The sequence below is a fragment of the Gymnoscopelus braueri genome (assembly GCF_963280865.1).
Source record: "Gymnoscopelus braueri genome assembly, chromosome: 11".
NCBI classification, from domain to species: domain Eukaryota; kingdom Metazoa; phylum Chordata; class Actinopteri; order Myctophiformes; family Myctophidae; genus Gymnoscopelus; species Gymnoscopelus braueri.
Window position 1 is genome coordinate 11,427,090 of NC_137613.1, and position 27,762 is coordinate 11,454,851.

Here is a 27,762-nt window from a genome sequence, read left to right on the forward strand (position 1 = left end):
TATCGTCACATTTTAATACCATGATAGGCTATATCGTGGGACAATATATCGTGACACTCCTAGGCGGGGAGGGTTCATCTGTTTTTTTTAATCTATTGGGGAGGGTCATTGATTATTATTTTTTTTGTCAAAGGGAGGGTCATGCCATTTTAGATCAGGGCACATTTTCTCCAGAGGTACCCTTCTTTAAAAATCAACCTGTCCCTAAGGGCGGGGTAGCAAGCGATGCACCCCACCCGCCCCTAGTGTTGATACAAACCTTTTTACAGTCTGATACAAACATGAGCATGTTGACAAAATTTAGTTCGTTTTAAAGAAAATAAAGACACGTATAAACCTTGAATATAATTGAAAAGATGGTGGTTCAAAATCACGAGTCTTCCATAACAAACACCAGGCTGTCACCTGTCACCTGACACGTAGCACGTACATGGCAGCAGATGATTGAAAATGTAAGGGGAAATATCTCAGCGGTGCCCAAAAGCGGCTATAACAGCAGAGAGAAAAAAATATATATAGCAAAACTACCGAAAATGTCTTCAATAATTCAACCAACACAAACGGATGCTACAGCATCAGTTATTAGTTTCCTCATCAAATGTAAATATGAGAGACACATCCTACTACTGAAAGAACGACAGCTCGTGCGTTTTCCAATGTTGACGTTTCTCTCAGAATGTATCTCTCCCCTGTCTCAGTAGCAGGGAAAGATGATTTTGCAAACTGGAAATTATCAAAGAAATAGACTTAATAGGAGTGCATCGATTCATGACAACAGACTGAACCGTCTAACTTGTCCATTGAATCACCATGTTGCATCATTTGGATCTTTCCGACCTCATAAAGGACTTCACCTTAAGGTAGGACGGTGTCCTGGCGCCGAAAATAGCCGATCTGCAGCTTTGTAGATCGGCTATTTTCGCCGCAGGTCGCCCTCGTAGGTACGACGACGCATAATGTTATTACAGTCATTTTCTTAAAATATATTTTTTGGGGTTTTTATGCCTTTATTGATAGTACAGGAGGTAGACAGAAAACAGGGAGAGAGATGGGGAGTGGTACGCAGCAAAGGTCGACGGGATACGAACTCGCGCCGCGCTGTCAGGCTGCATTAGAGCATACATGTGGTATGCAACCCGGACCGCTAGGCCAGCGGGCCGGGCGCCCCCATGCTATTACAGTCTTGACACAGTCTGATTGAATGTCGTTCCATATGAGGCCCGTAATAAAAAGTTAATTATCCAGACACGTTGAAATCCATCTGGCACAAAAATGTATGTTTGAGGATTAAATTAAAATGATAAATAATGCAATGCCCTCCATTCAGGGGCCAGAGGGTAATTCGAGTGGCATTACTGGTTTGAGTTTGATTGAGGACATGTTATTGTTGGAACCACAAAAGCCACTGTGTTGTAATGTGGCCATGCTACACTGGCTTTATTGTACTGTCAACGGATCTCTCTCTCTCTCTCACTCACTCACTCACTCACTCACTCACTCACTCACTCACACACACACACACACACACACACACACACACACACACACACACACACACACACACACACACACACACACACACACACACACACACACACACACACACACACACACACACACACACACACACACACACACACACACACACACACACACACACACACACACACACACACACACACACACACACACACACACTACTGTGTTAATATGAAGGTGATACGTGGTCTGATCATGTATTGATAGGGTGTTAATTAGCTGTTAGCAGATGGTGATGATTAATATAGCGGTTACCAAACTGGGGGTCAGGACCCAGATGAGTAGCTTAAAGGTATAGTTCACCCCAAAAAAAATACTTATTTTCTAAATGGTAAATGGTGCATTTATATAGCGCTTTTATCCAAAGCGCTTTACATAGATTGTGCATTACATTCACCCATTCACACACCGATGGCGGAGGAAACCATGCAAGGCACCAACCTGCTCATCGGGAGCAATTATTTTCTATCGACTACTCACCCCATGGAGACTTGAATTCATGGATATTTTTTTGTTTTTGTCGCGTTCCTAAGCCAATAATTTGATGACGAGCAGTGGGTTCCGGTAGGAGACCCAAAGGAGACTCTTTGTGTCTCCTACCGGAACGCACTGCTCGTCAGGAATGTGACAAAAAACTAAAAACATATCCATGAATTCAAGTCTCCACGGGGTGAGTAATCGATAGAAAATAAGTCATTTTGGGGGTGAACTATCCCTTTAATGTGCAACATTGTTTTTCTCACTGAACAGTAAACAGACCAACATGCAGTATAAGTGTATACAGGGTATCACGTATAGCACATTTATAAAGTTACAATTGAATGACTTTTAAGACCTTTTTTGATACCAAATTAGCCACATTGTCAAATATTACATAACAAAGTGCGAGGCATTGTGAGCTTGTAGTTTGGCTATTTTCACAATATTTATCTGTGGAACCAGAGTCCAACTAAAAGTAATGCCTGCAATTCCAAGTGCTTGTCAGGGTGGGGGGGTCCTCAGTTCAAATATGATTATTTTGGGGGGTCGCGGCCTGAAAAGTTTGGGAGCCCTTGGATTAATACATCATTGTGATGGAGAGCAGAGAAGAGGGTAAATCAATATCCTCAAAATGTTAGATCAAAGAATAAATACTATAGGTTTGTTCTGTCTGAAATGTCGAATCATGGCTCTCGGATTTTCTGATATCCACTCTTCTGAACGTCTTCTTAACCCACCAAATATTCATGATATGCCTGTTCATCACAGAAAGATTTATTTAGTTTTTATTTTATTTTTTAAATTTAGAGTAGCCAATATATATTTTTTACCCCTTTTCTCCCCAATTTAGTCGTTATGCCAATTAATTCCTCCCCACACACATTTCTGTGTTGTCACTGCTGTCGTATCCTACTGACTCACCTGCCAGTGAGGAGCCCCCACCTGGAGGACGTAGAGCCTTCGTCCTACTCTTCCCGCCCAACACTCCCCGCTGACAAGTGCCGCCCCCCACCCCAGCCCGTAGGAGTACATGCAATGACCGATATCACCCTCCTCCCCGCCCCGGCTTCCCTCCCCCGAACACGGGCCAATTGTGTTCGTGTAGATGCTCGACAAAGCCGGATGCACCACGGTGGATTCGAACCCACAACCTCCGTGGTGGTGGGCAGTGACTTTACCACTGCGCCACCCGAGCGCCCTATCACAGAAAGACTTATGACACCTGTGGTTGCAACCTGTGGCTCTCAAAATGTTTCAATTTCATGGACCACCGAAACTCTGAGAGTGTACAAACGAAACCAAATGGACCCATTGAGGGTCCATTTGGTTTAGTTTGTACACTCTCAGGGTTACAGACCTGTAAAGGGTCCATTTGGAACCCCCCTCCTCAAGGAACCCTGAGGGTCCCTGGATCCCACTTTTGAGAACCACTGTGAAATATAAATCTCAATCCCTTCATTGATCAAAAAAAAAAAAGGGGAAAAAAATGTTCTATATCACATCATCTTCATGGCAGTGTTGATTTCGTCGACTAAAACTATGACGAAAAATGTTCGTCGACTACCTTTTTTCACTGACGAAAACTAAATAAAAACTAAATAAAAACTAAGCTATGATGACTAAAACTAAGACTAAATATATTGACAATTTCGTCAACAAATAAAAACTAGACAAAAAATGTTAGTGAGGGACTATAGTGGAGAAGAGATCCAGTAGAACTAAAAGACATGTCATTTTATGTTTGGTTGCGCTCGGGTGTTGTGCTCTGAAAATAGCAGATCTACAAGCTCACAACGCGTCACACTGCGATGTGTTGTGAGCTTGTAGATCGGCTGTTTTCAGCATGCAACCAAGTGTAAAATCAGCCATTACGACGCCATCAAGGCACCGCCAAAATACATTTTAGTCGACTAAATCAACTGTAGATTTAGTCGACTATAATCTAAAATATGACTAAAACTAAATGGAATTTTATTCAAAAGACCATGACTAAAACTAAATCAATATTTGCTGTCATAATCAACACTGCTTTATGGTTCATTCCCTATCTATTTCAATCTACTATAATAACAGATTATCTGGTTTGAAGTTTGAACTTTGAACAATGATTCTACTGTCTACTTACTTGGACAGAGGTGTAGTTTTGCTTTCCTGTCAGTAGGTGGTGCTAAAGGACTGAGCATAGGCATACCTACAGTGGTTACCGTTTCAGAATGATAAAGAGAGTTTGTCATTTAGTATTCAGTAAATGCCAAACTTATGTTCACAGATTAGATTCACGTTGCTCATACCAACATTTCAGTCAAAAGCACATGTATTGGAACAGTATTGGCTAGATAAAAAGGGCTAATCAATTATGTTTGTTGTTATAATTGTAGTGAATGTTACTCCCCCCCCAAAAAAAAAACAATTGTTTGAATGTACAAGGAGCAAAGGACAAATATACAGCACAGGTCATTTATTTTCAGCTTCTTTTTTTAATCTTTCCATCATTTTAACAACCTTGATCCCTGAAACAAATCACAAGACGCCCATTCCCAATTCAGTCATTATTTTTTCTTCAATCATACCACACAATGAATACAAGAACGCTCGCCCCAAAAACACACTCGCCCCAAAATAGCAGATTTACAAGCTCATAGCGCGGCACAAAGTGACGCGCTATGAGCTTGTACATCTGCTATTTTTGAATAGCCAAAAGCATGAAACAATGGTTAAAATCTAAAATGACACAGGAGCTTTAATGGGTTCTTAATGGGTTAACCTCAGTAAAACGAATACAAGAACCGCAGTGGTCCATGAAAAAAAAGTGGGGGGTGAGTGTGTTTTTTGGGGGCGAGCGTTTCCGGTTATCCACAGTCCACACCCACCAAACATCCCTTGTGCTTAATAGATCAGAGGTTCCAGAGATGCACTGTCCCACTCAGGTCCCTTTTAAACCATAAAACACAGCATATTAACAAAAGTCGGTACAAAACAGCGCCAACTCATTGGAGCCCGACGGTGTCTGGAGTCATTTTCAATGATCAGTCACCCCCCATCCCCATCCCCCCCCCTCCCCTCACACACACTGACTAGTATGAATATTTGATATTCATAAAAAGGTGCAAAAGGACTGCGAAAAGGAAACCGAGCAGTCTTCAACAACGACGCAGCAGCAGCTATTCAGCGAGTTTGCGAGAAATCCTTGTTTTTCGAAGCCGTTCTGTACTCCATACTGAGACGGGTGCTCATTGGAGAAAAGCTACGACCCCCCCCCCCAAACCTCTTGTAAAACTAGACGGGTAAAACTTGGTAAAAGTGGTGTAACACCTTTTAAGACAGATTTATGATCGATCGATCGATCGATCGATCGTTTGATGATACTTTATGGTCGGATTGCTCTGAATGGTGCGGTGCATGCCGGTAACGCATGTCGCCCGAAAATAGCCGATCTACAGGCTCACAGCGACGCGTTGTGAGCTTGTAGATCGGCTATTTTCACCAAGCATTGGAGCTGTTGTTAAGTGACGCGAAGGACACGGCGTACAAAATGTGAATGCATTTGACCTCAAGAGGCACAGTTCTTTTCGGCACAAACAGACTACCCAACTAACATGAAATAAAAAGAAGAAGGCGCAGCGATGGATTTGACATCTTCAAGGTGCAGTAAGTGATTTTCTTTTGTTAAAGTAAGTGTTAAATAATAGCTCTATATGCTGATAAGTAATCATTGCTATAGAGTGTTTGTCCGGTAAAACACGTGTCTCCAGCTCTTTAGCAAAACGGAACAGCGTAAACGAGGGAAATTGGGAGTGATGACACAAAGAAGTGAGCAGGCAAAGAGCTGAGGAGACAGGGAGACCCCTGTTACTGAATAAACACTCTATAGCAACGATTACTATCAGAATATAGAGCTTCTTAACCAAACAAGATGACTCAACCTTTAAAGGGCAAGACCACTTTGGTAGAGGTTTGGGTTGTGTATTTACCTTGCCATGATGTAACTCCAAAGCTGGACAAGAACTCAAAAACAATTGCTCCAGTGATTAGAAATTGGTAATTCAAAATATGCTCCTCATTGACGCTGAAACAGCTCTCAAAGTCACTCTTTCAGCACATAAACGAACGCAAACAAAGTTGATTTAGACAATATAGAGCATCACCAAACCCAGTACTGTTTGTTTTCTCAATAAAAATGTCAACTTCCTGTTGATTTTGCCATTTTTATTAGGAATAAAAACCCAGACTGGATCTGAGGATCCGGATCTTCAAATAGTAAAATCAACAGGAAGTTAACATTTTTATTAAAAAAAAATTAAAACAGTACTGGGTTTGGTGATGTTCTATATTGTCTGAATCAACTTTGTTTGCGTTCGTTTACGTGCTAAAAGAGTGACTTTGAGAGCTGTTTCACCTTACAATGTATGTTAGTCAATGAGGAGCATATTTTGAATTATCAATTTCTAATCAAATGGAGCAATTATTTTTGATTTCTTGTCCACTTTTGGAGTTACATCATGACAAGGTAAACACACGACGCAAACCTCTACCAAAGTGGTCTTGCCCTTTAACAGAACAGGGCAGACAACTAACTGTACACTAGTAAGAAAGATACTTGCTTTCGAGTTGGGGGAAAAAAAGAAAACAGGCTGACATCGCTGGCCCGCCACGCATCATCTCCGAGCCACCATTACCCCCCAAAAAATGTATAATTATATTAAACAATCGGTAAACCTTAAGACTCCCCCTTCATCAAATTGAGTAAACATTACGATTTCATATCATTTGTGACCACCCAGAGTTATCAAAAATATTAACCCACTTTATGCAGTGCAACATGACGATATAACATCTTAGAAAAATAAAAACCCAAATGTTTGTCTTAGAAACTCTTTGAGGAAAGGCACTTTTTTTTTCTTTTCGTTTACGTGCTGGACTGTTTAAATCATCCCTCGCATCCCGCATTCAAGTCCTGTCAGTAAGAGGAAAAACAGTTTAAAAGATTTTAAAATTAAAACAAGAACAACATTAAATTGTGGAATGATACAGAAAACATGTGCTGGACTCCCATTGGCTGCTTAGCACAGGCACCATTCAAAACCGGGAACGCGTCTGTGTCATTTTTAGATTTCTTTGGGCTATTCAAAAATAGCAGATATACAAGCTCATAGCGCGGCACCGAGTGCCGCACTATGAGCTTGTAGATCTGCTATTTTTGGGAGAAATCGTGGAAAATTTGTGCAAATCTTTTGAATATACATATTTTTAAAGCAAACATTTGTCACTCAAATCTTTGCCTCTGGGGATTCTACTTTTGAAAATAACGTATATCGCTATAATATCTAAAAAATGATATGTATTTGGCCGTGGACCCCCATCTCAAAATATGTTGTAACAGAGTTAAAAATGTTCACTTACAAAAAATATATTTTCAAAGATTTGCACACATTTTCACGATTTTTCAAAAAATAGCAAATATACAAGCTCATAGCGCGGCACTCGGTGCCACGCTATGAGCTTGTAGATCTGCTATTTTTGAATAGCAGAAAAGAAATCTTAAAACGACATGCATTCCTGGTCTTAAAGGGTTTAAAAACCACTTCAACCCCATAGCATCCGTATCGTGGGGGAAAGCTTTCGGCAGGAAAAATAGCAGATCGGCGACGGCTTTATCCCCAACAATAACAGAAAGCATAAAAGACACTGGTATCAATCCCGCTCAATCCATATTAGGGGTTAAAGCGGTTATGAGATGAGAAGCACACGCTTCAGCAGCAGTGGACAGAGAGCTCATAGTTCAGCGCGGTCCCCCTTCACGAGACCCCTTCTGTTCAGACCCGAGACCAGTCCTCATCCACTCTCTCTAAGGCCCTGTTCAGACCCGAGACCAGTCCTCATCCACTCTCTATAAGGCCCTGTTCAGACATTACATTTTACATTACATACAGACCCCCGACGAGACCAGTCCTCATCCTCTCTCTTAAGGCCCTGTTCAGACCCCCCCGCAACGGTTCCAGTCCTCATCCACTATAAGGCCCTGTTCTGTTCAGACTGGCCTCCCAAAATCCAGCCCCAATTCTCCTTTCATATCCAGATTGGAGTCAGATTGGTTTTTAATGCAATCTGACTCTGAACAAGGCTAAGGCATGTGATTCAAATCTGATTTGCAAAAAAAAAAATCTAGTTTCCATGTGTGTTTTTTTTTGCCGCTCAGACTGCATAAAAAACAATGCGACTCCGATAACGCCCTAATTTAACCCATTTAGAACGGGAAAGCATCTGTCATTTTTAGATATTAACCACTTTAACCATTATCTTATACTTTGGCTGACCCCCGGGGACCCCCACCAGAAGCATAGATTTGAGTTAAAAACAATATACATATTCAAAAGATTTGTACACATTTTCAAGATTTTTCTTTTAACCAAAAGCGCGCTATGAGCTTGTATATCTGCTAATTTTTGAATAGCCAAATACATCTTAAAAATGGCACAGATGCTTTCCCGGTTCTTAATGGGTTAAAACAAATAAAAGAAGGCAATTGGGGAAGAAATAAGGCCAAGAGCGTTGGCCACCAAAACGACATTTCCAGCGCAATTATCGTCCGTCCGTCCGTTCACTGTCAATTCCCAGTAAAAAAAATGGAGTGCAGGTTTCAGAGGGTTCTGGTAGCAGAGCGCTGCGCTCGGCTGGCAGAGAAGACGACGACGACGACGGCCCCCTGCTGGTGGTTTTGTTTAATTGCACTTTGGGGTAAAAAAAAATGAGTTTTTCCCACTTTTGTCGTCCGTCTACCATTCGAACGTCCACTGCTGGTGTTTGTCTCCCGGCGCGCAGGGCCTCATCTGGACGTCGGCGCGTCCCTCCGCCGTGCGGAACGCCGTGACGCACGTGTCCGAGTGTTGGTGATATATGGTGCCATCCTGGATGGAGAGAGAGAGAGAGAGAGACGAGAGAGGAGAGGAGGATTAGAACCTATAACCCAGTGGTGGAAAGTAACTGAGTACATTTACTCAAGCACTGTACTTAAGTACAATTTTGAGGTATTCGTACTTTACGTGAGTATTTCCATTTTTGTATTACTTTTTCTCCACTACAATTATTTGTAGATTTTGATTATTACTACAAAACATACATTAACCATTATTATTTCAATACATATCATTTTGGGATGTCCTTGACATGAAAAAGTTTGAGAACGACTGTGCTAAAATACCTAAAATCAGGGTTGGATGCAAACATGCATGCGTGTGTGTGTGTGTGTGTGTGTGTGTGTGTGTGTGTGTGTGTGTGTGTGTGTGTGTGTGTGTGTGTGTGTGTACTTGAATTACGATACGTGTGAGGGCCAAACGTCCCCAACAAGTCCCGTAAATTTGAGAATTCCCCAAAATGACAAAGTCATTGTGGGGACAATTATCCATGTCCTCTTCACAAGATAAATGGACGGTTTTATGGCTACAGATTTTTAGAGTTACGGTAACTGTAGTCGTACAATTAGGGGAAAAGATTCAGGTTGGTTTTTAACACATTAACCGCCAAGACCGTAGTCCTACGGGCCGTTAAATCCAACTGTTAAGCGCCGAGACCGTAGCCCTACGGGCTGTGGTGCTTTTTCCTTTTTTTCGATTTTTTTTTCTTTTCAATTTTCCAGGGGGACCATTTTCAGTGTAACACCACCCGAAATCGACCGGAAGTGCGATCACGTTTTTTGTTTCCCGTCTGCCTTCATTCTAAGTCGTACACAAAAACCCCTGTAAAAGCTGTACAGGACATGTAGTTTTTCATCCTCGCATTTCCCATGTTAACATAAACGATCAGAACTCAAACATGGCGGCTCCGTTTGACACGCGGTCTCGACGAGTAGACACCAGGACATGTGCCCGTTGTTTACAAACATTGGATCGGGCAATCTAAAGGATTTTAACGGGGCCTATGGCGACCTGAAAAAAACAAAAAACAACAATAAAACCTTGGCACTGGTGAGTACATTATGAGATTAGCCCTTGGCGGTGGATGTGTTAAGAGGCATTTAGAGGTTAGGTTTAGGGGCTGGGGTTGGGGTTGGAGCCATGCCTGGAAACGACCAATCGACGAGCTCCGCTTGTTGAACATCAGCTATATTCTGTGCAAGACACCGGACGACGGCAGTAGTGTAAAAAGTACTAAATTTTTTAACTTAAGTAAAAGTATCAATACTGCAATGTAGAAATACTCTGTTACAAGTAAAAGTGGCGTGTGCAAAGAAGAAAGCAGCTTACGTCTCTGAAGTGCCATGTGATTTGTGGCGGCGTGGGGTCTCGGTCGTGGGGGCAGTGCCTCATCCCGATGCCCTCCTGGCCCTCGGCCACCTGGGCACACAGCTCCGTCACGGAGTTGAAACGGATCTCCTTATGGGTCGTGTATTCAAAGTACTGTGGAGGAGGGAGGGAAGAAGTTAAGTGTTAATTTCGTCGACTAAAACTACGACGAGAAAATGTTCGTCGACTACCTTTTTTTTCACTGACGAATAGTAAATAAAAACTAAATAAAAACGAATCTATGATCACTAAAACTATGACTAAATATACTAGACAATTTTCGTCAACACATAAAAACTAGACTAAAATGTTATAACATTTTAGTCTAGTCACGACCAAAGGCTAATAAAACTTGGAATAGATATTATATTGTTACGTCCCCGTCTAGGGGAAAAAGAGATGCAACATAAGGTGGGAGTGAAACCCGTTTTTATTTAGAACTTAATATATATTTACATGAACGTAAATAGACTTTAACGGATGTGTGCGGGCAAGGGTGATGGCCTCCACCAATTTGAGGGCGGAACACACACGTGTTGCATGATGAACTACATGTAAAAACGTCAGAGGCTTGACATGTTTGACATTTCAAATCTGTTTCAATATGCAAATAACTCGACCTGTATTGTTAGAAGGGTGCATTCCAGATAATTAAGGAATTAAGGAGTGCTGCATACATCCCTAGGTATGTGCAGAAACCGGCTTACAATTTCATGGTACAGAAAGTACATGACGCGAACATGTGTGCAAAATGCACATGCAACGGCCACGTGAATGGCAATGACGTGCCATACAACACGTTAAGTTACATTTCTTTAATAAGACTTTCAGAGGTCCTCTCTCTCTCTCTCTCCCTCTCTATTCCAGGAGATAATAAGTGAGGGACGAGTGGAAAATAGATCCAGTAGAACTAAACTAAATATATATATATATATATATATATATATATATATATATATATATATATATATATATCGTACTTCGAAACTTCATCACATTTAGAGGCCCTCAGTTGTGGAGCTCTCTTGATGCATCACTTAAGTCTTCACTATCCTTCCCAATATTTAAGAAACATTTAAAACAATATCTAATTTCTTCCATACTGTAGTCCATTGATTTGGTAATCTTTACATAATAGTTTGTTTTGGTCTTTTGCTTCTTTTGAGCAGTTTTTGTGTTTGTATTTCTTTATTTGCACCACTGCTCCCCTTGGAAACTTATTATTTTGTATTGTTCTTATTGAACTTTTAATCCTGTTGTTAAATGACTTCTCCCATTAAGGAAAGGATTCCAAATAAGCCAGCCGGCTTCTTCCTTTCCTTGCACGGCAACTTGTCATTTAATATGTATTGTTTCTATATATATATTTTTTTAACAATGTGCTAATAAACTAAACTAAACTGTCTGCCCGATAGTGACAATATGGTTCCTTTCTCTGCTTTAAAAATCCAGTATGCTTTATTCAAAGAGCTTGGCCCTCCTCTCAATCACACAGACACTCTCAATCACACAGACACCTAACGCATTTAAACTCCACTCCCATCCCTGTCTGCTGTGGTTTCAACATCCCAGCCCGTCAGGACAAAAGGCAGCCTGGCTCGCCGGGGCTTGCTGCCCTTTAAAAACACGGAGGGCCAGGTAATCAATCTTCATACTTTTCAACCGTCCTTTTCTCTTCACATCTAACCCTGCTCTGGGCCCCTGTCCGTGTGTCTAGTGGCTTTCAAACTTATTTACCCAGCAGCCCTGTGTGCCATTCAGTCTGCCTATGAAGGCTCATGTATCTTTTAACCCATTAAGACCTGGAACGCATCTGTGTCACTTTTTCATTTGAGCTAAAAAAGCATTATTTTGCACTTTGGCTATTCAAAAATAGCAGATCTACAAGCTCGTAGCGCGGCACCGAGCTTGTAGATCTGCTATTTTTGAAAAATCGTGAAAATGTGTGCAAATCTCTGAATATATATAATCTTATAAAGCAAACATTAACTCAAATCTTTGCTTCCTGGGGGGTCCCTGGAACAAAATATTTTGAGATGGGGGTCTGCGGCCAAATTCATATCATTTTGGGGGTCCTTGACATGAAAAAGTTTGAAAACCACTGATTATAGAAACAAACGTTTTTCAGAAAACCGTTAGGATTTAGAAGACATTTTGCAGAATCGGAACCTCATGCAGGCCTCAATGGGTTAAATGGAACCTGGGTTCTTTGGGGGGTTGGGGGGGGGGGGGCGAAGGGGGGGAGGTGGGGGGCCCTCAGGTTCCCGTTTCAACGACCGGCCATGGAAACATTGATTTTCGATCACACATGCTGTTTTTTGTGGCCCCGGGACACCTGATGCGCTGCATCAAATGGGGTAATAAGAGATATAGGGCGGGGAGAGGATTCACAGCGAGAGAGTGAGAGAGAGAGAGAGAACAGCCCTGCTTCTGGGGCTATTGTCCTATCGGCCCACATTAAAAATACATTGTCGCAGACAGATAACCCCGCTGCCTGGCTGTACCCTCTATCAAATATGGACGACCAAAAAAGGATTAAATCTAGCTGCTGAGTGCGCTTGTGTGATATTACAGCTGGCCTAAATCAACGGCCCTACTCGATCGCACCGTGGCGCCACACACAAGCATCAAAAGCAGCAGATCCGCGAGCTTGCGGATCTGCTGCTTTTGACGCTATTGAATTTGAATCCTGAAAAGCACCCGAGTGCGTTCGTGTGATATTTAAGTGGTTATAAACGCTCGCAGCATTGGAACCTAGAACCTGGCTCTCTTCACTTTAATCATCGTTGTCGTTGTATCTCCCAGATTTCAACTTTTAGCGTATGTGCTTTTTTTCCCCCTGAAATAATCCTTGAACCGCTTAAGCCCTATTTTATACTTACATCATACGACTGTGTCGTAAAAAAAAGTATGCCGGAAATGATTTAAAAAAACAAGCAAGCAAGCAAGGGTTGCAGGGAGAGAGAGAGAGAGAGAGAGAGAGAGAGAGAGAGAGAGAGAGAGAGAGAGAGAGAGAGAGAGAGAGAGAGAGAGAGAGATGGATGGAGAGACGGAGAGATTGAGAGGGACAGCGTAAAATGAGGTGCAAAGGCGTTTTTTTGTAACCGTATGGACTAGAGGGAGATCATCTGACCTTGTTTCCGCCAAATTTCCAGCTCAAACATGGGGGGGGGGGGGGGGAATGCGTTCTACTAATGCTGAATGACCTACCAAAAGACATGAAAGATATCGACTCCGTACCCAAAGTCAAAACTAACTAACACATAATGGCTGACCTCATAGTACAAGTGAGCATAGTTTAACACCAGTGGTGTAAAGTAACTAAGTACATGTACTCAAGTACATTTTTGAGGTATTTTTACTTAGCTGGAGTATTTCAAATGTTCTATACTTATACTCCACTACATCTCAGAGACAAATATTGTACTTTTTACTCCACTACAGTTATTTGAAAACTTTAGTTGCTAGTTTGTAGATTCAGATTATTATTACAAAACATACATTAACCACTACTTTGGCCATTTGAAGCCGATCTACAAGCTCACAACGCGTCACTTTGCGACGCGTTGTGAGCTTGTAGATCTGCTATTTTCGAAACATCTGTATACATGACGAACTTGTGAAATGGGACACGCTGCCTAATGAGTACTTTTACTTTTGACACTTTGAAAGTATATTTTGATGTGTTTGATGCCAATACAGGAATCAAACACAGTTGTTTTTCGTTGTTGTTGTTTCCACACAGACCTGGTTGCCTCCCTGGCCGTGACAGCCGAACAGGGAGATGTGGGCGCCGGTGGGGCTGTGCTCGGGGGCGTTGTAGTCCAGGCACTCTGAATGGATCCCGGAGCTACGCACCTGTTGGGAGGAGATAAAAACGGTTTATAAACGCGGAGGAGGTTGGTGCACATACACCACCAGTAATGAATCCTTCGGCAGACTCATCATCTATAAAAGTCTTCAGAATCAGAATCAGCTTTATTGCCACATCATAGGTTTACAGAAGTAAAAAAAAGTGTGAATGTGATGTTGGATTTGTTTTCGTCCATAGTTCCCATCGTATCGTTATTTCCATAGAAAAAGAAGGGGAAGAAGAAGAGGGGGGGAGGGGGCAAGTGGGAAGAGATAAAAAAAGAGAACAAGAAAAAAAGATCTACATATTCAATAGTACCGGAGATAAGATATAAAGGTGCTTGAGCATAGCAGCAATGTATACTGTGCATGATATGGACGTTAGTTAAGATGCTAGAAAAAACACAAGTCAGTGCGCTGTATATGGGACTAAGGTGCAAAATGTCAGTGCGTGTCGACCGCATAATCCAGGTAGACTGACACTCAGGGGGTGCTCAGGGGGTCGGCGACCCCTTAGCTCTGGCGCTATGTGGGCTGGGGGCTCGCACGTGCTCCACATGCACGCGCGAGCACGCACCGTCAGCGGCGGTCTTCAACACCTTAAAGTTTAAACAATAGCCTCTCAAGGTCCGCGCCGTCAGTGGCGAGCCGTTCTCAATAGCCTCTACCTGGCTGCTTTGCATAACATTAGGCTACTTGAGAAAAGCCATGGACTTGAATTGAATGTGTTACATTCCTCTCACAATGAGAGACAACAGTCTCTGCACTGCAGAGTGTGAAGGGGATCGCTTAGCAGGGGACCCAGTTCTCTGACACAAAGACAAGTTGTCTGATTATTTTAAGTACTTATGTGTGGGTGAGTCTATGTAAAGGGCTTTTATATAAAACTAAAAAGGAAAATAAAATAATTAATTAATTGAAACAAAAATAAAAACAACAAATGAACAATGCAACTAAATAATAAGAGATATAATTACATAAAAAATCACATGTTGGATACAGTATTTCAACTAGCACTGAGCTGATCGGCTACGTGCACATGCATGCATGTGCGCGTGACGTCAGAAAATAGAGCCCCCCCCCAGCTCAAACCAGGGACAAATCCAAGTCATTTGACCCTGCTATAATCCATAGGTACTGTAGGTTGAAGGAAGAGCTAAGTAGGGGTGTCGGAAAAAATCGATTCGAGTACGAATCGCGATTCTATTGTTGGACGATTCAGAATCGATTCTCATTTTGAAAAAATTGATTTTCAAAGGATCTTGGATTTACCTTTGTGTTTTTACATTATTATCAGTTGATAAAACCTTTACAATTATAAAAGCTACATAAATGTACTCTGTTCTCATGCCAGCAGATTGGAGTAGATCCTGAAATCCTATGTTTTGAATCAAGAATCGTTTTGAATCGAGAATCGTTTTGAATCGAAAATCGTTTGAATCGGAAAAAAACGATTTTGAATCGAGAATCGTTTATTTTGAAAAAAATCGATACAAATCGGAATCGTGACCCCAAGAATCGGAATCGAATCGATTCGTGAGATAGCAGACGATTCACAGCCCTAGAGCTAAGGTCAGAGACCAGCCTGACAGCACCGCCTGTCATCATCAGGCTGCTGAACAAGGCTCATGCCTAGGGGTTTGAACAGTGTGTGACTTGGGGTGGTGCTTGTCCTTGATGATGCGCTGGGCTTTGACTACACAGCGCTTTTTGTACAGTTCTCCAGTCATGCAGGGGGTGTGATGACTCGAAGGGGGGGGGTGGGGTCCAGCACTGCTTAACCACTTTAACCCTGGGATCCCTCTTTTGGGGGAATGTTATTATACATTTCAACAACAGAAAGAATCTGCACATTTCTACACATTTCAACATGTTCAACATGGTCTAAAATATACAAAATAGCAGATCTACAAGCTCACAGCACATTGCATCGCAAATAGTGTGGCTATATTTTCTCTCTCTCTCCCTCCCCCTCTCCCTCTCCCTCTCTCTCACACACACAGCTGGACTGCACAGTGTGCTTGCTTGTTTACAGAACTGTTTACACATCACACATCACGTGTGGATGCTCACATAATTATTGTTATCCTAATAAGGAAACATCTGTCCGTCAGTCACGATCACTCTGTAACGCATGGTTCTCCTCAGTGGGTTGGGCACACACGGGCACTGACCGTTAGCACATGCAGACACTGGTGACGAAGCCCGTTTTTTTACTTTCCCAAAATGTAAGCTGTTATTAGCGTTTTTGTGTAAACACCGGATATTCTGAGTTCAGGCTATGTGATCTGTCGTCATGGTTACAGCCCCGCAGGCTATGGGATCTCTAGCGGCTGGCTACACTAACTTTGCTTACACACGCACACACACACACACACACACGCACGCACACGCACACAGGCACAGTGACAACGGCAGAACATGCAGACGCTGCAAACTAATAAAGGACTTTCATGTAAGGGCCCGTGTCCACACACACACTGCGTTGTATGAGCAGGAGGGCGCTTTGGACATCATCTCCATAGCACTGGTGGCACGCACATTGACACGTGCACTGTTCGAATCCACATTGTGTTATTAGCACACACACACACAACAGCATAAACATCAAACACAAAACTTTTGCATACCGAGTGCAAAACCGAAAACTCTGGAGGGTTTCACCGGTGCTTCCGCGAAAGAAAAATTAAAATGTCATCGCATACAGAGAGGGTTGCCAGATCTACTTATTATAATTTCCCCGCAAGATTTTATTTGAAAATAGCCGATCTACCGTTGTGAGCTTGTAGATCTGCTATTTTCAAATAGCTGATGTATATGTTAAAGTGCTCATGTGGCCCATAGTCGCTTCTTTTGGTCTGGTTTTCCTTGACCTGGTTGCTTGTTTCTCTCACAGAATCTGGCAACACTGCATACAGACCTTTTTCTAAATCGATTTAACAAGGAAGTGAACGGAAGGGGAACTCTTGGGATCACGTGATCTCCTGGATCTATGCGTCTGTGAGCATGCAATGGTCACTCACGGGTCAGCGAACAGTGCCATCTAGTGGGAAAACACTGAAAACACCAAAAACAAGTCAAAGGCGTCATTCGCGCCGGCTGATTACTGGACTTGATTGCCAGGCTGATAAATGAAGAGGAGTAAAAAAATAATATTACCCCTGCCCCTCCATCCAAAAAGGTAACAGGGATTATCAGCCTGAAGCTGCGTGGAGCTTCAGTCTGAAATTGGCTGCAGTGTCGGCGATTGCAAGGGGGGAGGGGATTCGAATTTCCCTTAACCAATCACAAGAGATCCACGGATCCGCCTACATGTGACGTCATCGCACAGCTTTTTTTTAGCAGATATTCGCCGATTGGCTTGTCGTTAGACGCAGCCCCACCTCCGACTCTCATTGGACGGTACTGGAGGGTATCGAAGATATCCTATAGGCTCACGTTTCAACACCAGACCGAGAGGCAGTGCACTCAGAGAGTGGGCGGGGTCTATGGTTTGGAACCAGGCTATAACAGGGATGCAGATATACAGAATGACCACTCACCGCACCATGCCAGCCCTGGCGGTCCTCCGGGACGTGCAGCTCGGGGTAGATGTTCTTCAGGTACCAGTCGAAGCTCTTACACTTCAGCCGGTCCCTCAGCAACACCCTCTGGGAGATGTCCCCGTACGTCTCCTGTGAAGCAGAGGAGAGGATGCGTGTGTCAACGAGCCCATGTACCCCAAACCAGACCTAAAAGAATGGCTACCCTTAAAGGGATAGTTCACCCTTATCAACCTTTTTTGTGCCAAGGCACACCTGGCATAGCCAAAAGATCCCAGGGCACACCTAGATATACGGTATATATATATATATATAATTATATATATATATATACGGTGTATATGTCACAGGGTGAATGGAGATCCAGGGTGATTGAAGACAGAGCGCTCGTTTTTAGGCACGGGGCGGGGCTTTTCGAGACAGGGTTTATTAGCGAGGCTCGCGAGGAGGAGGAGTGTGAGCTTGTAGATTGCTGCTATTTTCAAAAGAAGGAGGACCCTTTTTGTCACCCTTTTCAACCCGGGGCTGTTTGCATGCCTGATTATTATTATTGTAAAAAAAAAAAAAAAAATCAAAATGTTTTCAAACCTTCTTCAAACGGCGCGGCACACCTCAGCAGTAGCCCCGGCCCAAAATTGGGACGTTTGCCAGGGTTGATAAACACTGATGTAGACAGATGCCAGTTCATTGTTGGCCTGGCATCCTATAGTGTATAGTTTCAATGTAGGCTGATGATAGGTTCTTGGTTTACGTATGTATTAGTTATTATTGGATTATTGGTTTACTTATGTATTATTTTATTATTAGATTACTATTTTTATGCATTTGATGTATTATGTGTATTATGATGTATTATCTTGTGTCGTTGCTTACTGTAAGTCGCTCTGGATTAAGAGCGTCTGCTAAATGCCTAAACTGTAAACTGTAAAAGTTTAGCAAATCTTTGAATATATATTTTTTTAAGCGAACATTTGTAACTAAAATATTTGCTTCTGGGGGGTCCCTGGAACAAAATATTTTACAAATGTTCGCTTAGAAAATATATGTATTGAAATTAAAACATTTCAAAAATAGCTGATCTACAAGCTCATAGCGCGGCACTCGGTGCTCAAAAGACAGCCCCAATGGTGTGTCCGTAACACTTTGTTCAACCTTCTTTCCCCACTCGGCCACTCCCATTAGCTGTGGCCAGCGGGCAACCCCCCTTGCAGAGTGTGGCATTACTTTACCTGAGTTATCTTCTGATAGTTGTACTTGAATGTTGACATGAAATAATAATCCTGTGTAGTGTTTCATAAGCGCAAGCTTGAAAAAAAAAATACAGCGTGGAGTAGCAGCGCTGGTAAACAAACACCGTCACGAAAGGCTAGGATCATAATACCAAGGATGTGACAGTGATGTCAATACTATGCGACACGGAAGTGAAACTGCATGAAGATACTAAGGATGTGTCAGTGATATGACATCACTAACGAATCCTTGGACATATATGTAACTAGATGAACGTGTGCGAGGACAGCCAGTGTTGCCAGATATTGTGAGAGAAATAAGCAGCCAGGTCTATGAAAACAAGCCCAAAAGAAAAATAACTATGCCAAGAGCACTTTACCTAGACATGGGATATTATATATTTGAAAATTGCTGATCTACAAGCTCACAACGCTTCGCAACCCATTGTGAGCTTGTAGATCTGCTATTTACAAAAAAATCTTGAGGGGGAAAAAGTCCAAAATGTGGATTTTTCTTTTGCAAAATATTTGTATTTTCTTTTCAAAATGTGGAATATTTTTGACACATATTTGTTAGGGGCTCCCTGCCACAAATTATAATTTCAGATGGGGGTCTGTGGAAAAATACATGAACATGTTTGAGAACCACTGGTTTAAACAGCAATCAAAACATTTGGAAACAAGCCCAAATATCAACTACATTTTAGAAAGAAGCCGCTTATAATAAGCAGACATGGCAACACTGGCATGCTGTTTGGATGTTATTGTTGGAGATCACACCCACATGCGACCTCCCCTGCCACAAGGAGGTGCAGTGCACCAAAGCATTATGGTCATTGTAGTAATGCAGCAGTCCAGTCAAACCCTAGTCAAACACACAGATTTCATAATTTTTCTGGCCATAGGTTGCAAATTTTAAATTGCGCTACTGTTATCTACTACAAATACTATTACCATTGAGTGATTGCAGTTTCTTCCAGGGGTGAAATGCTCCTTTAACGCGCGATTTTAAGGTATTTAGCGAGGTCTGTGGCGACGTGAAAAAAACCAAAAAACAACAATAAATCGCTGGCACTGGTGAGTACATTATGATATTAAACTCTGGCGTAGAATGTGTTAATGGGTTAACAAAATGCTCCAATGCGGTTGTGTAATGTTGCTGTATCTCCTTGTATTTCCATATTACAACGTTTTATGTTTTTTTCCATAAAACTAGTGCCCTACTTCGTCATACTACAGTGTCAACACAAAAGTAGCAAAAAAATAGCCGGTCTAGCTTGTAGATCTGCTATTTTTTGCTATTTAAAAACAAACAAACTAGCAAAAACATGTCAGTGAAAGTTGGTTACGTGTGCCTATGAGTTTTCTTTTATAAATATTGAACCAATGAAAAGTATCAACAGTAACTAAACAATAACTGCACTGGATCCATTGTTGAACAGGTTCTTTATTACATTTCCTGTCAACTAACAGTTTTGAAGATATGAGGTTTCCACCCGACAGTCACGACAATGAAGGCTAATATTTAACCAGTGTCCTATACACACACCCTGCAGGGCATGATGTACGCAATAGGCCAAACGCTTTCTGAGAGGCGATAAGCTAAGAAATGGATGAAAGGTGTTAGCTGGAAGTAGTGTTTGCTGAGCACACTCAGCCTTCGACAACCGTCAGATACACACACGCGCGCACGCACACGCACGTACTCACCAGTGGTGTAAAGTAACTAAGTACATTTACTCAAGTACTGTACTTCAGTACAATTTTGTGTAATATCATTGACAAAGCACCATTTCTGTAGTGAATCACCGTTCATTCAGTACAAGCACCACTCAAGTATTGTGCCGCATTAAAGAAATAGCAAGACCATCGACGAAGGAGTTGATCAAAGGATTGTGAATCCAAATGCAAAGCGAGCATTTGTAAAATATGTTGTTACCAGTTAGAATCACCTTCAGGAGGCTGCAATTCAAAATTGGCCTCTGTCAAAGTCTTAACCTACCCCCCCTAAAACTGTCTATTGTACATATTTCTTGTTTTTCATACCAGTAACCTGTAAACTGATTGTAAGACTTTCTGCATAGTAGTGTATATTTGAATGTCTTCTTAAATGTCATCATGATTTGAGTGCACGGGGATCTAATTTTAAATAAGCCAAGTGCTTTTATGAGCGATCCAGTTTAGAGGACCTTGTATTGTGAATTGTACTTCCATGTACTTTTACCATGTCTTTCTAAATAAAGTATTCAATCACTCAAACCAGGGACCCCAAAAGCACGGCACTCGGTGCCACGCTATGAGCTTGTAGATCTGCAATTTTTGAATAGCCAAAGAAATCTAATTTGCCCAAATTTTTACGATTTATTTAAAATTGCAGATCTACAAGCTCGTACGAGCTTGTATATCTGCTACTTTTGAATAGCCAAATAAATCTAAAATGACACGGGATGCGTTCCTTGGATTGAATGGGTTAAGAGCAAACATAACAGAGCAGTCTGTTGAAAAGCAGCAGCGCCCGTATGACTCTCGAGTGAAGGCACTTTGAAGTAGTGCTCTTCAGGCCCGAGGCTCTTTTTTTTGGTTCTTGTACAAACATCAAAGCGCTGCTGGTGTCGACGTCTAGCCAAGTCGAAACTCACATCCGCAAAACAAATCACTTTGTAATCCTGCAATCAAGCCCCGCTGCACAGCGATGTGATAGAGGATACGGGCGGGCAGAGACAGACAAGCAGAGTCCCCATGCAATATGTAACTCATAACACCCCATGGAAAAACAACGGTAACGAGGTGCATTTATTTGAGTACTGTACGTAAGTAAATGTTTTGAGGTTCTGTACTTTACCTGAGCATTTGTATTTTTTGAATTCTTATGACTTTCACTCCACTACCAATGTTTTATACTTTTACTTCTACTCCACTACATCTCAGAGGCAAATATATACGACGATATTTGTTAATGGGTGTCTTTATTGTGATGTTACTCTTCTGTGCCTACTGTACTTCTATGGCCTGTATCTGTAACTTTTACTGCTTGTGCTGTCTCTGAGCGCCTGAATCCCCCCCCCCCCCCAGCGGGATCAATAAAGGTATCCATCCATCCATCTATCTGTCTAATATGTAACTCAAAGCACCCTGTGGAAAAACAATAACATCGCCGTGTCTCTGACTCTCCAAGCCGCTACCATTGTTTATAGCTCAGCGGTATGGACACTGTGAGGATTGCCTTTCTGTAGAGCAGCGTCTGTCTTTGTTGTGATGCCAGTATAGGGATGACACCCAGTGGTGGAAAGTAACTAAGTACATTTACTCAAGTACTGTACTTGAGTAAATGTTTCGATACTACTTTACTGGAGTATCTCCAGTTGTTTATACTTTTACTTCTACTCCACTACATCTTAGAGGCAAATATTGTACTTTTACTCCACTACAACTATTTGAAAACTTTTAGTTACTAGTTACTTTGTAGATTTGGATTATTATTACAAAACTTATATTAACCACTTCGCCCTATTTACACATTGGCTATTTGAAAATAGCAGATGCGATGCATTGTGAGCTTGTAGATCAGCTATTTTAAAGAGTTTATACATTTGAAAACTTTAAATTAGGACATTCTGTACAATGACTACTTTTACTCTTGCTACTTTAAGTACATTTTGATACCAATACTTTAGTACCGTTACTCCAGTAAATTTAGAATTCCGGACTTTTACTTGTAACAGAGTATTTCTACATTGCAGTATTGATACTTTTACTTAAGTAAAAAAAAAAAGTCCACCGCTGGATGACACCCAGCCACTTTGTTTGCAATGGCAGTACGGACGACATGCCAGACAGTTCTGGGCACCGGCCTTCGCTCTGCTCCGGCTGCCCTGTGATCAATCTGTCCCACCGCGGGCGGCTAATTTATTGTTTGATCAAAGTTCATTTCCACATTAATAATGCACTCCTTTTTGTGTGTCTCTCTCTCCCTCTCTCTCTCTCTCTCTCTCTCTCTTGTTTTCATGGAGGTGAAACTGAGATACCATGAAAGTTTGATGGCGGGGGAACACTCCCGAACCCGAGGGGAGAGGCTGGCATGGCTGGCTTTGAGCTGCCTGGTACGAAAAAAAAAAAAAACTCGATCGTGGCACGTTCTCACTCGGCCTGAGCTAGACTTGACTGACGGGACATCAATCAATCACGCTGACATCTGGACTGGGGGACGGGAGAGAGAGAGTGAATCATATCGCGCGGCGCCATCTCTGATTCCCATGGGTCCCCCCGAGTTAACCCTGCTCTCGCTATGACCAGAGTTGCCAGATCTGCTTATCATAATTAACCCAGCAAGATTTTATTTGAAAATAGCCGATCTACAAGCTCACAACGCGTCGCATCGCGACGCGTTGTGAGCTTGTAGATCTGCTATTTTCAAATAGCTGATGTATATGTTAAAGTGCTCATGTGGCCCATAGTCGCTTCTTTTGGGCTGGTTTTCCTAGACCTGGTTGCTTGTTTCTCTCACAGAATCTGGCAACACTGGCTATGAAATGAACACGGTTCTTGCTCGGTGTTACATGGCAGCTTGGCAGCGATTCAGCTCAAGGAGGATCAGGGTCAACGGGGCTTTGGGCCCCTGGCCAGGGCGGGCAGAGGCTTTGGGCCCCTGGCAAGGTCGGGCAGACCTCCAACCTCACGGAGAACAGGTAAAGGCTGACGCCTGGGGCAAAGATGAGGACTCACAGAGGCACGAATTGCTGGATTTTGAAAGTACGCGTAATACCATATAGCTTTGAGTGCATAATCACATTTGCGCAACCGCCAAAGACGTTTTAGGAACCCCCAGTCAGGAAAATCAGCAGCCTTCTTCTTCTTCTTCTTCTTCCCCCATCCAATTTTTATTTTGTTAATTTGGGTTTCGTTTACTCAAGCATAATATACTTTCTTTTACATTTTTTATCAAATGGTCAGCAATAACAGGAACACGCATACATTTTCATCAAGGTGAGGTAACACAGAGTCTTTGACTTTACTTCTGTGCGTACTCATGATGCCATACATATCATATTAATTAGCGTCGTAGCTATTCGCCCCCCAAAAGGCCCGTTATTCTGATCCAGGAAAACAACCCTTTAACACATCAGGGTCACCTGGACTGGTATGAATCGTTTGGGGGAAACAATTACTTTTAACATTGTTGCTGTCGGGCAGAAACCTCTTATCTCCATATTTTTACTTTTCGTAAATTAACGCCCCTACCTGATCATACGACAGCGTCACACAAAAGCATCAGATCGTTTCGAGCTTGTAGATCTGCTACTTTCACAATTATTTTTATTTGAATCCTGAAAGTATCAGTTTTGGACATGAGGTTTCCACCCGACACAAAGCAGTGAGATGCAACGCTACACAGTAAAACATCCTCAGTGTTTAATCTATCCATTTGAAACTCGGAGAAGGCACGAACGGACCCCAATTCCGGGCCCATTTTGGTTACATTTGTACCGTCTCCGAGTTAAATTAACACTCGGGAACGTACGGGTTGTAGGATGCGCGCCATTGTCTCAACACAAAGGTTTCAAGCTGGGTCAGGATGTCAGTGTTCAGTAGCCATAGGGTGTGTCCGCCTGTTATGAAGGAAAAGTGCAGCCAAGAGCAGCGGTTCTCAAACTTTTCAGACCCCCCAAAATAATCACAATTGAACTGGGGACCCCCCCAGTCTGACAAGCACTTGGAAATTGTAGGAGTTGAGGCATTACGTTTAGTTTGAGGCGTTGTGAGCATGTATTGTGAGCTATTTTCACAATATTTGCCTATTTCTTAGGTCATATTTGACAATTTGGCCAACGTTTGACCATTCTTTTATAGTGTAGTTTCTTGATTACTTTTGACGCAGTAATGGTCTTATTTTCTAGAGGTATTAAAAAAAGTCTTAAAAGTCTTTAAATTGTCACTTTAGAAATGTGCACAGATACCCCGTGTACACTCATACTGAATGTTGGTTTGTTTACTGTCACATCATAGGCCATCAGCTCAGACTACAGGCTCTGCATTCATCTGTATTTTCTAATAGAAGAGGGGTTGTAATAGCTGCCCATTATTACCTTTTTGGCCGGGGGGTTCCTGTTGTAGAAGTGCTGCTTGTAGGAGTCCATCCAGACCTCTGCGGCGCGGACCGTGTTCTGGAGGAAGTTGGGCCGGGCGTACGGAGCCTTCTTAGGGAACACGTGTCCCACGTGGGAGCAAGGATGGATCTCCAGGCTTCCCCCGCACTGCCACACCTGGGGGGGGGGGGGGAGCAATAAATAAAAACGGCATGCAATGAATGAACGAACGAACGACATGCAATGAATTATGCAGGTAATAGCCACTTTAAACCTGATGTCCGTATTTTGGGGATGTTATTAAAGGCCAAAAATAGCGGATATAGCCGATCTACGAGCTATTTTTTGCTATTTTTGTACATTTATGCTATCCGTCGTACTGTAGGGCTTAAAGGGCAAGACCACTTAGTAGAGGTTGAGGTAGAGGTTTGAGTTGTGTAGTTATACCTTGCCATGATGTAATTCCAAAGGTGGACAAGACATCAAAAATAATTGCTCCATCGATTAGAAATTGATAATTGTCTCCGCCAGGCCGAAAGGCATGGCGAGAGAGTATGTTTTACCCCCTGTCCGTCCGTCCGTCCTGTCTGTGTGTTAGCAGCTAATCTCCGGCACCGTTGGCCCGGTCGCTCCGAAACTGTGCACACACACTCCCTGGATGCCAATTCAGAACCTCTGCCCCAAATGTTTCACATGGGCCTGTTATAGCGCCACCAGGAGGCCGATTTGTGCAAAACCCATTTATTTATATTACTCCTACAGATTTTATCCAAACGTCATGCAAATCGGTACACAGTATCTCTACAGTCATGTGATCAACACAGATCTGTCCGATTTCCCATATTCCATCCTCATTGCCTAAGGTTGGCTTCCAAAGTTTGCAGGATTGGTCCGTTTTGAACAAAAAGCACGCAGCTTGCGATTTCCGTGAAATTTCACACGCACATTCCCACTATGCCGAGGAAGAAATGCCACCCTTTTCACATTGGTCTGTTATAGCGCCACCAGCAGGTCTAATTTAGCAAAACACATTTTTGGAACAAAATGCCTCAAATCATGAATTCAGTGTCTGATTGCCGTGAAAGACCTAACAATAAATGGCACCCTTTTCACATTGGCCTATTATAGCGCCACCAGGAAGCCAGAATAACGTACCTGACCTGGCGGAGACCTGTGCTCCGAGGAGCACTTTTTTAGTTCAAAATGTGCTCCTCATTGACTTACATTGTACGGTAAAACAGCTCTCAAAGTTACTCTTGTAGCACATAAACGAACACAAACAAAGCTGATTCAGACAATATAGAACATCACAAAACCCAGTACTGTTTTTTTTATATATAAAAATGTCAACTGCCTGTTCATTTTACTACTTGAAGATCCGGATCTGGATCCGCGGATCCAGTCTGGGTTTTCTTCCTAATAAAAATAGCGAAATCAACAGGAAGTAATTTTTTTTATTAAGCTTTGTCTGCGTTTGTTTACATGCTAAAAGAGTGACTTTGAGAGCTGTTTTACCGTACAGTGTAAGTCAATGAGGAGTATATTTAGAAGTATCAATTTCTAATCAATGGAGCAATTATTCTTGTCCACCTTTGGAGTTACATCATGGCAAGGTTAACTGCACAACACAAACCTCTACCGACGTGGTCTTGCCCTGTAAGTGGTTAAGACATTCTGACAGAGAAACTTGACCAGGAGTATAGATCTATACTTTGACTCAAGTACTGGAGTTGAGTGCTTTGTCCACCCCGGTCTGTGAATATCAATCATTGGTGTGTGTGTGTGTGTGTGTGTGTGTGTGTGTGTGTGTGTGTGTGTGTGTGTGTGTGTGTGTGTGTGTGTGTGTGTGTGTGTGTGTGTGTGTGTGTGTGTGTGTGTGTGTGTGTGTGTGTGTGTGTGTGTGTGTGTGTGTGTGTGTGTGTGTGTGTGTGTGTGTGTGTGTGTGTGTGTGTGTGTGTGTGTGTGTGTGTGTGCGTGCGTGCGCGCGCGCGCGTGCGTGTGTGTGCTCTTTCAGCCATGTCTTCGTGCCAATTTACAGGTTGATCCTGTGTTTTTTTTTGAGAGACGCTTGACTGCATGGGAATATCTGTCTGATTTATGGCATCAATTTGCATTGCGTAATTGCTTTATTTTTCACATAGCAAAACGAAGTCGGGTGACGGGGGGGATGTCTGCCTTGGAGAATGAGAGACTGCTAACTGGGTGCTTCTTAATATTGGGCTGAGTTATATTCCAATTAGGCCAGGCGAACGCACTCTCTCTCATATATCCATAGCTAAATGGCAGTTTAGGTGACACTGCTTTCCATCTTAATACGCCACACACTTCACTCAACACCGTATTTTTCTCCCAATAAGTAATCTAAAGGAGAAAAAAAGGAAAGAAAACGCAGGCGCAAACCAATTGGCTAAAGATAAATGAGTAGCATGTATCGGGTCCGGTCTCTTCCACACACACAGCACATCAATCATGGAAAGAAGGGCCCATCTTCTCTCTGCAAACCACCGACCGGCGTGCCAGAAATCGGGGTTCACACCAGACAAACGCAGGCTAAAACTGTCCTTCGCACCGCTGGCGTGAGCCGGCGGTCCGGTCACGCAGACGACCGGGAAGGCACTTTAGTTTGATTGACGTACAAACACGCCCGAAAAAGGTGACTGATGACCGTCTGAGGTTACATCAACAAAAATGAAAAAGCGATCCGCTCGACACCGAGTCGTTTGTCTTTTGAGTCGGCACTGACTGCATAATGGGAAGG

The 27,762-nt window shown here is 42.5% G+C and overlaps 1 protein-coding gene across 1 annotated transcript in view; it reads right to left on the reverse strand.

The window, feature by feature from the left end:
- Positions 1-5,480: 5,480 nt before the first annotated feature.
- Positions 5,481-27,762, reverse strand: part of poc1bl (POC1 centriolar protein homolog B (Chlamydomonas), like) — a 52,472-nt gene continuing 30,190 nt past the window's right edge. The window contains exons 7-12 of the mRNA XM_080443289.1: positions 25,005-25,181; positions 17,693-17,824; positions 14,046-14,156; positions 10,260-10,412; positions 7,890-8,924; positions 5,481-7,825 (exon numbers count right to left, since the gene is read on the reverse strand). Coding sequence (XP_080299415.1) covers positions 8,793-8,924; positions 10,260-10,412; positions 14,046-14,156; positions 17,693-17,824; positions 25,005-25,181 — 705 coding nt within the window. The 3' untranslated portion in view covers positions 5,481-7,825; positions 7,890-8,792. The remainder of the gene's footprint in view (positions 7,826-7,889; positions 8,925-10,259; positions 10,413-14,045; positions 14,157-17,692; positions 17,825-25,004; positions 25,182-27,762) is intronic.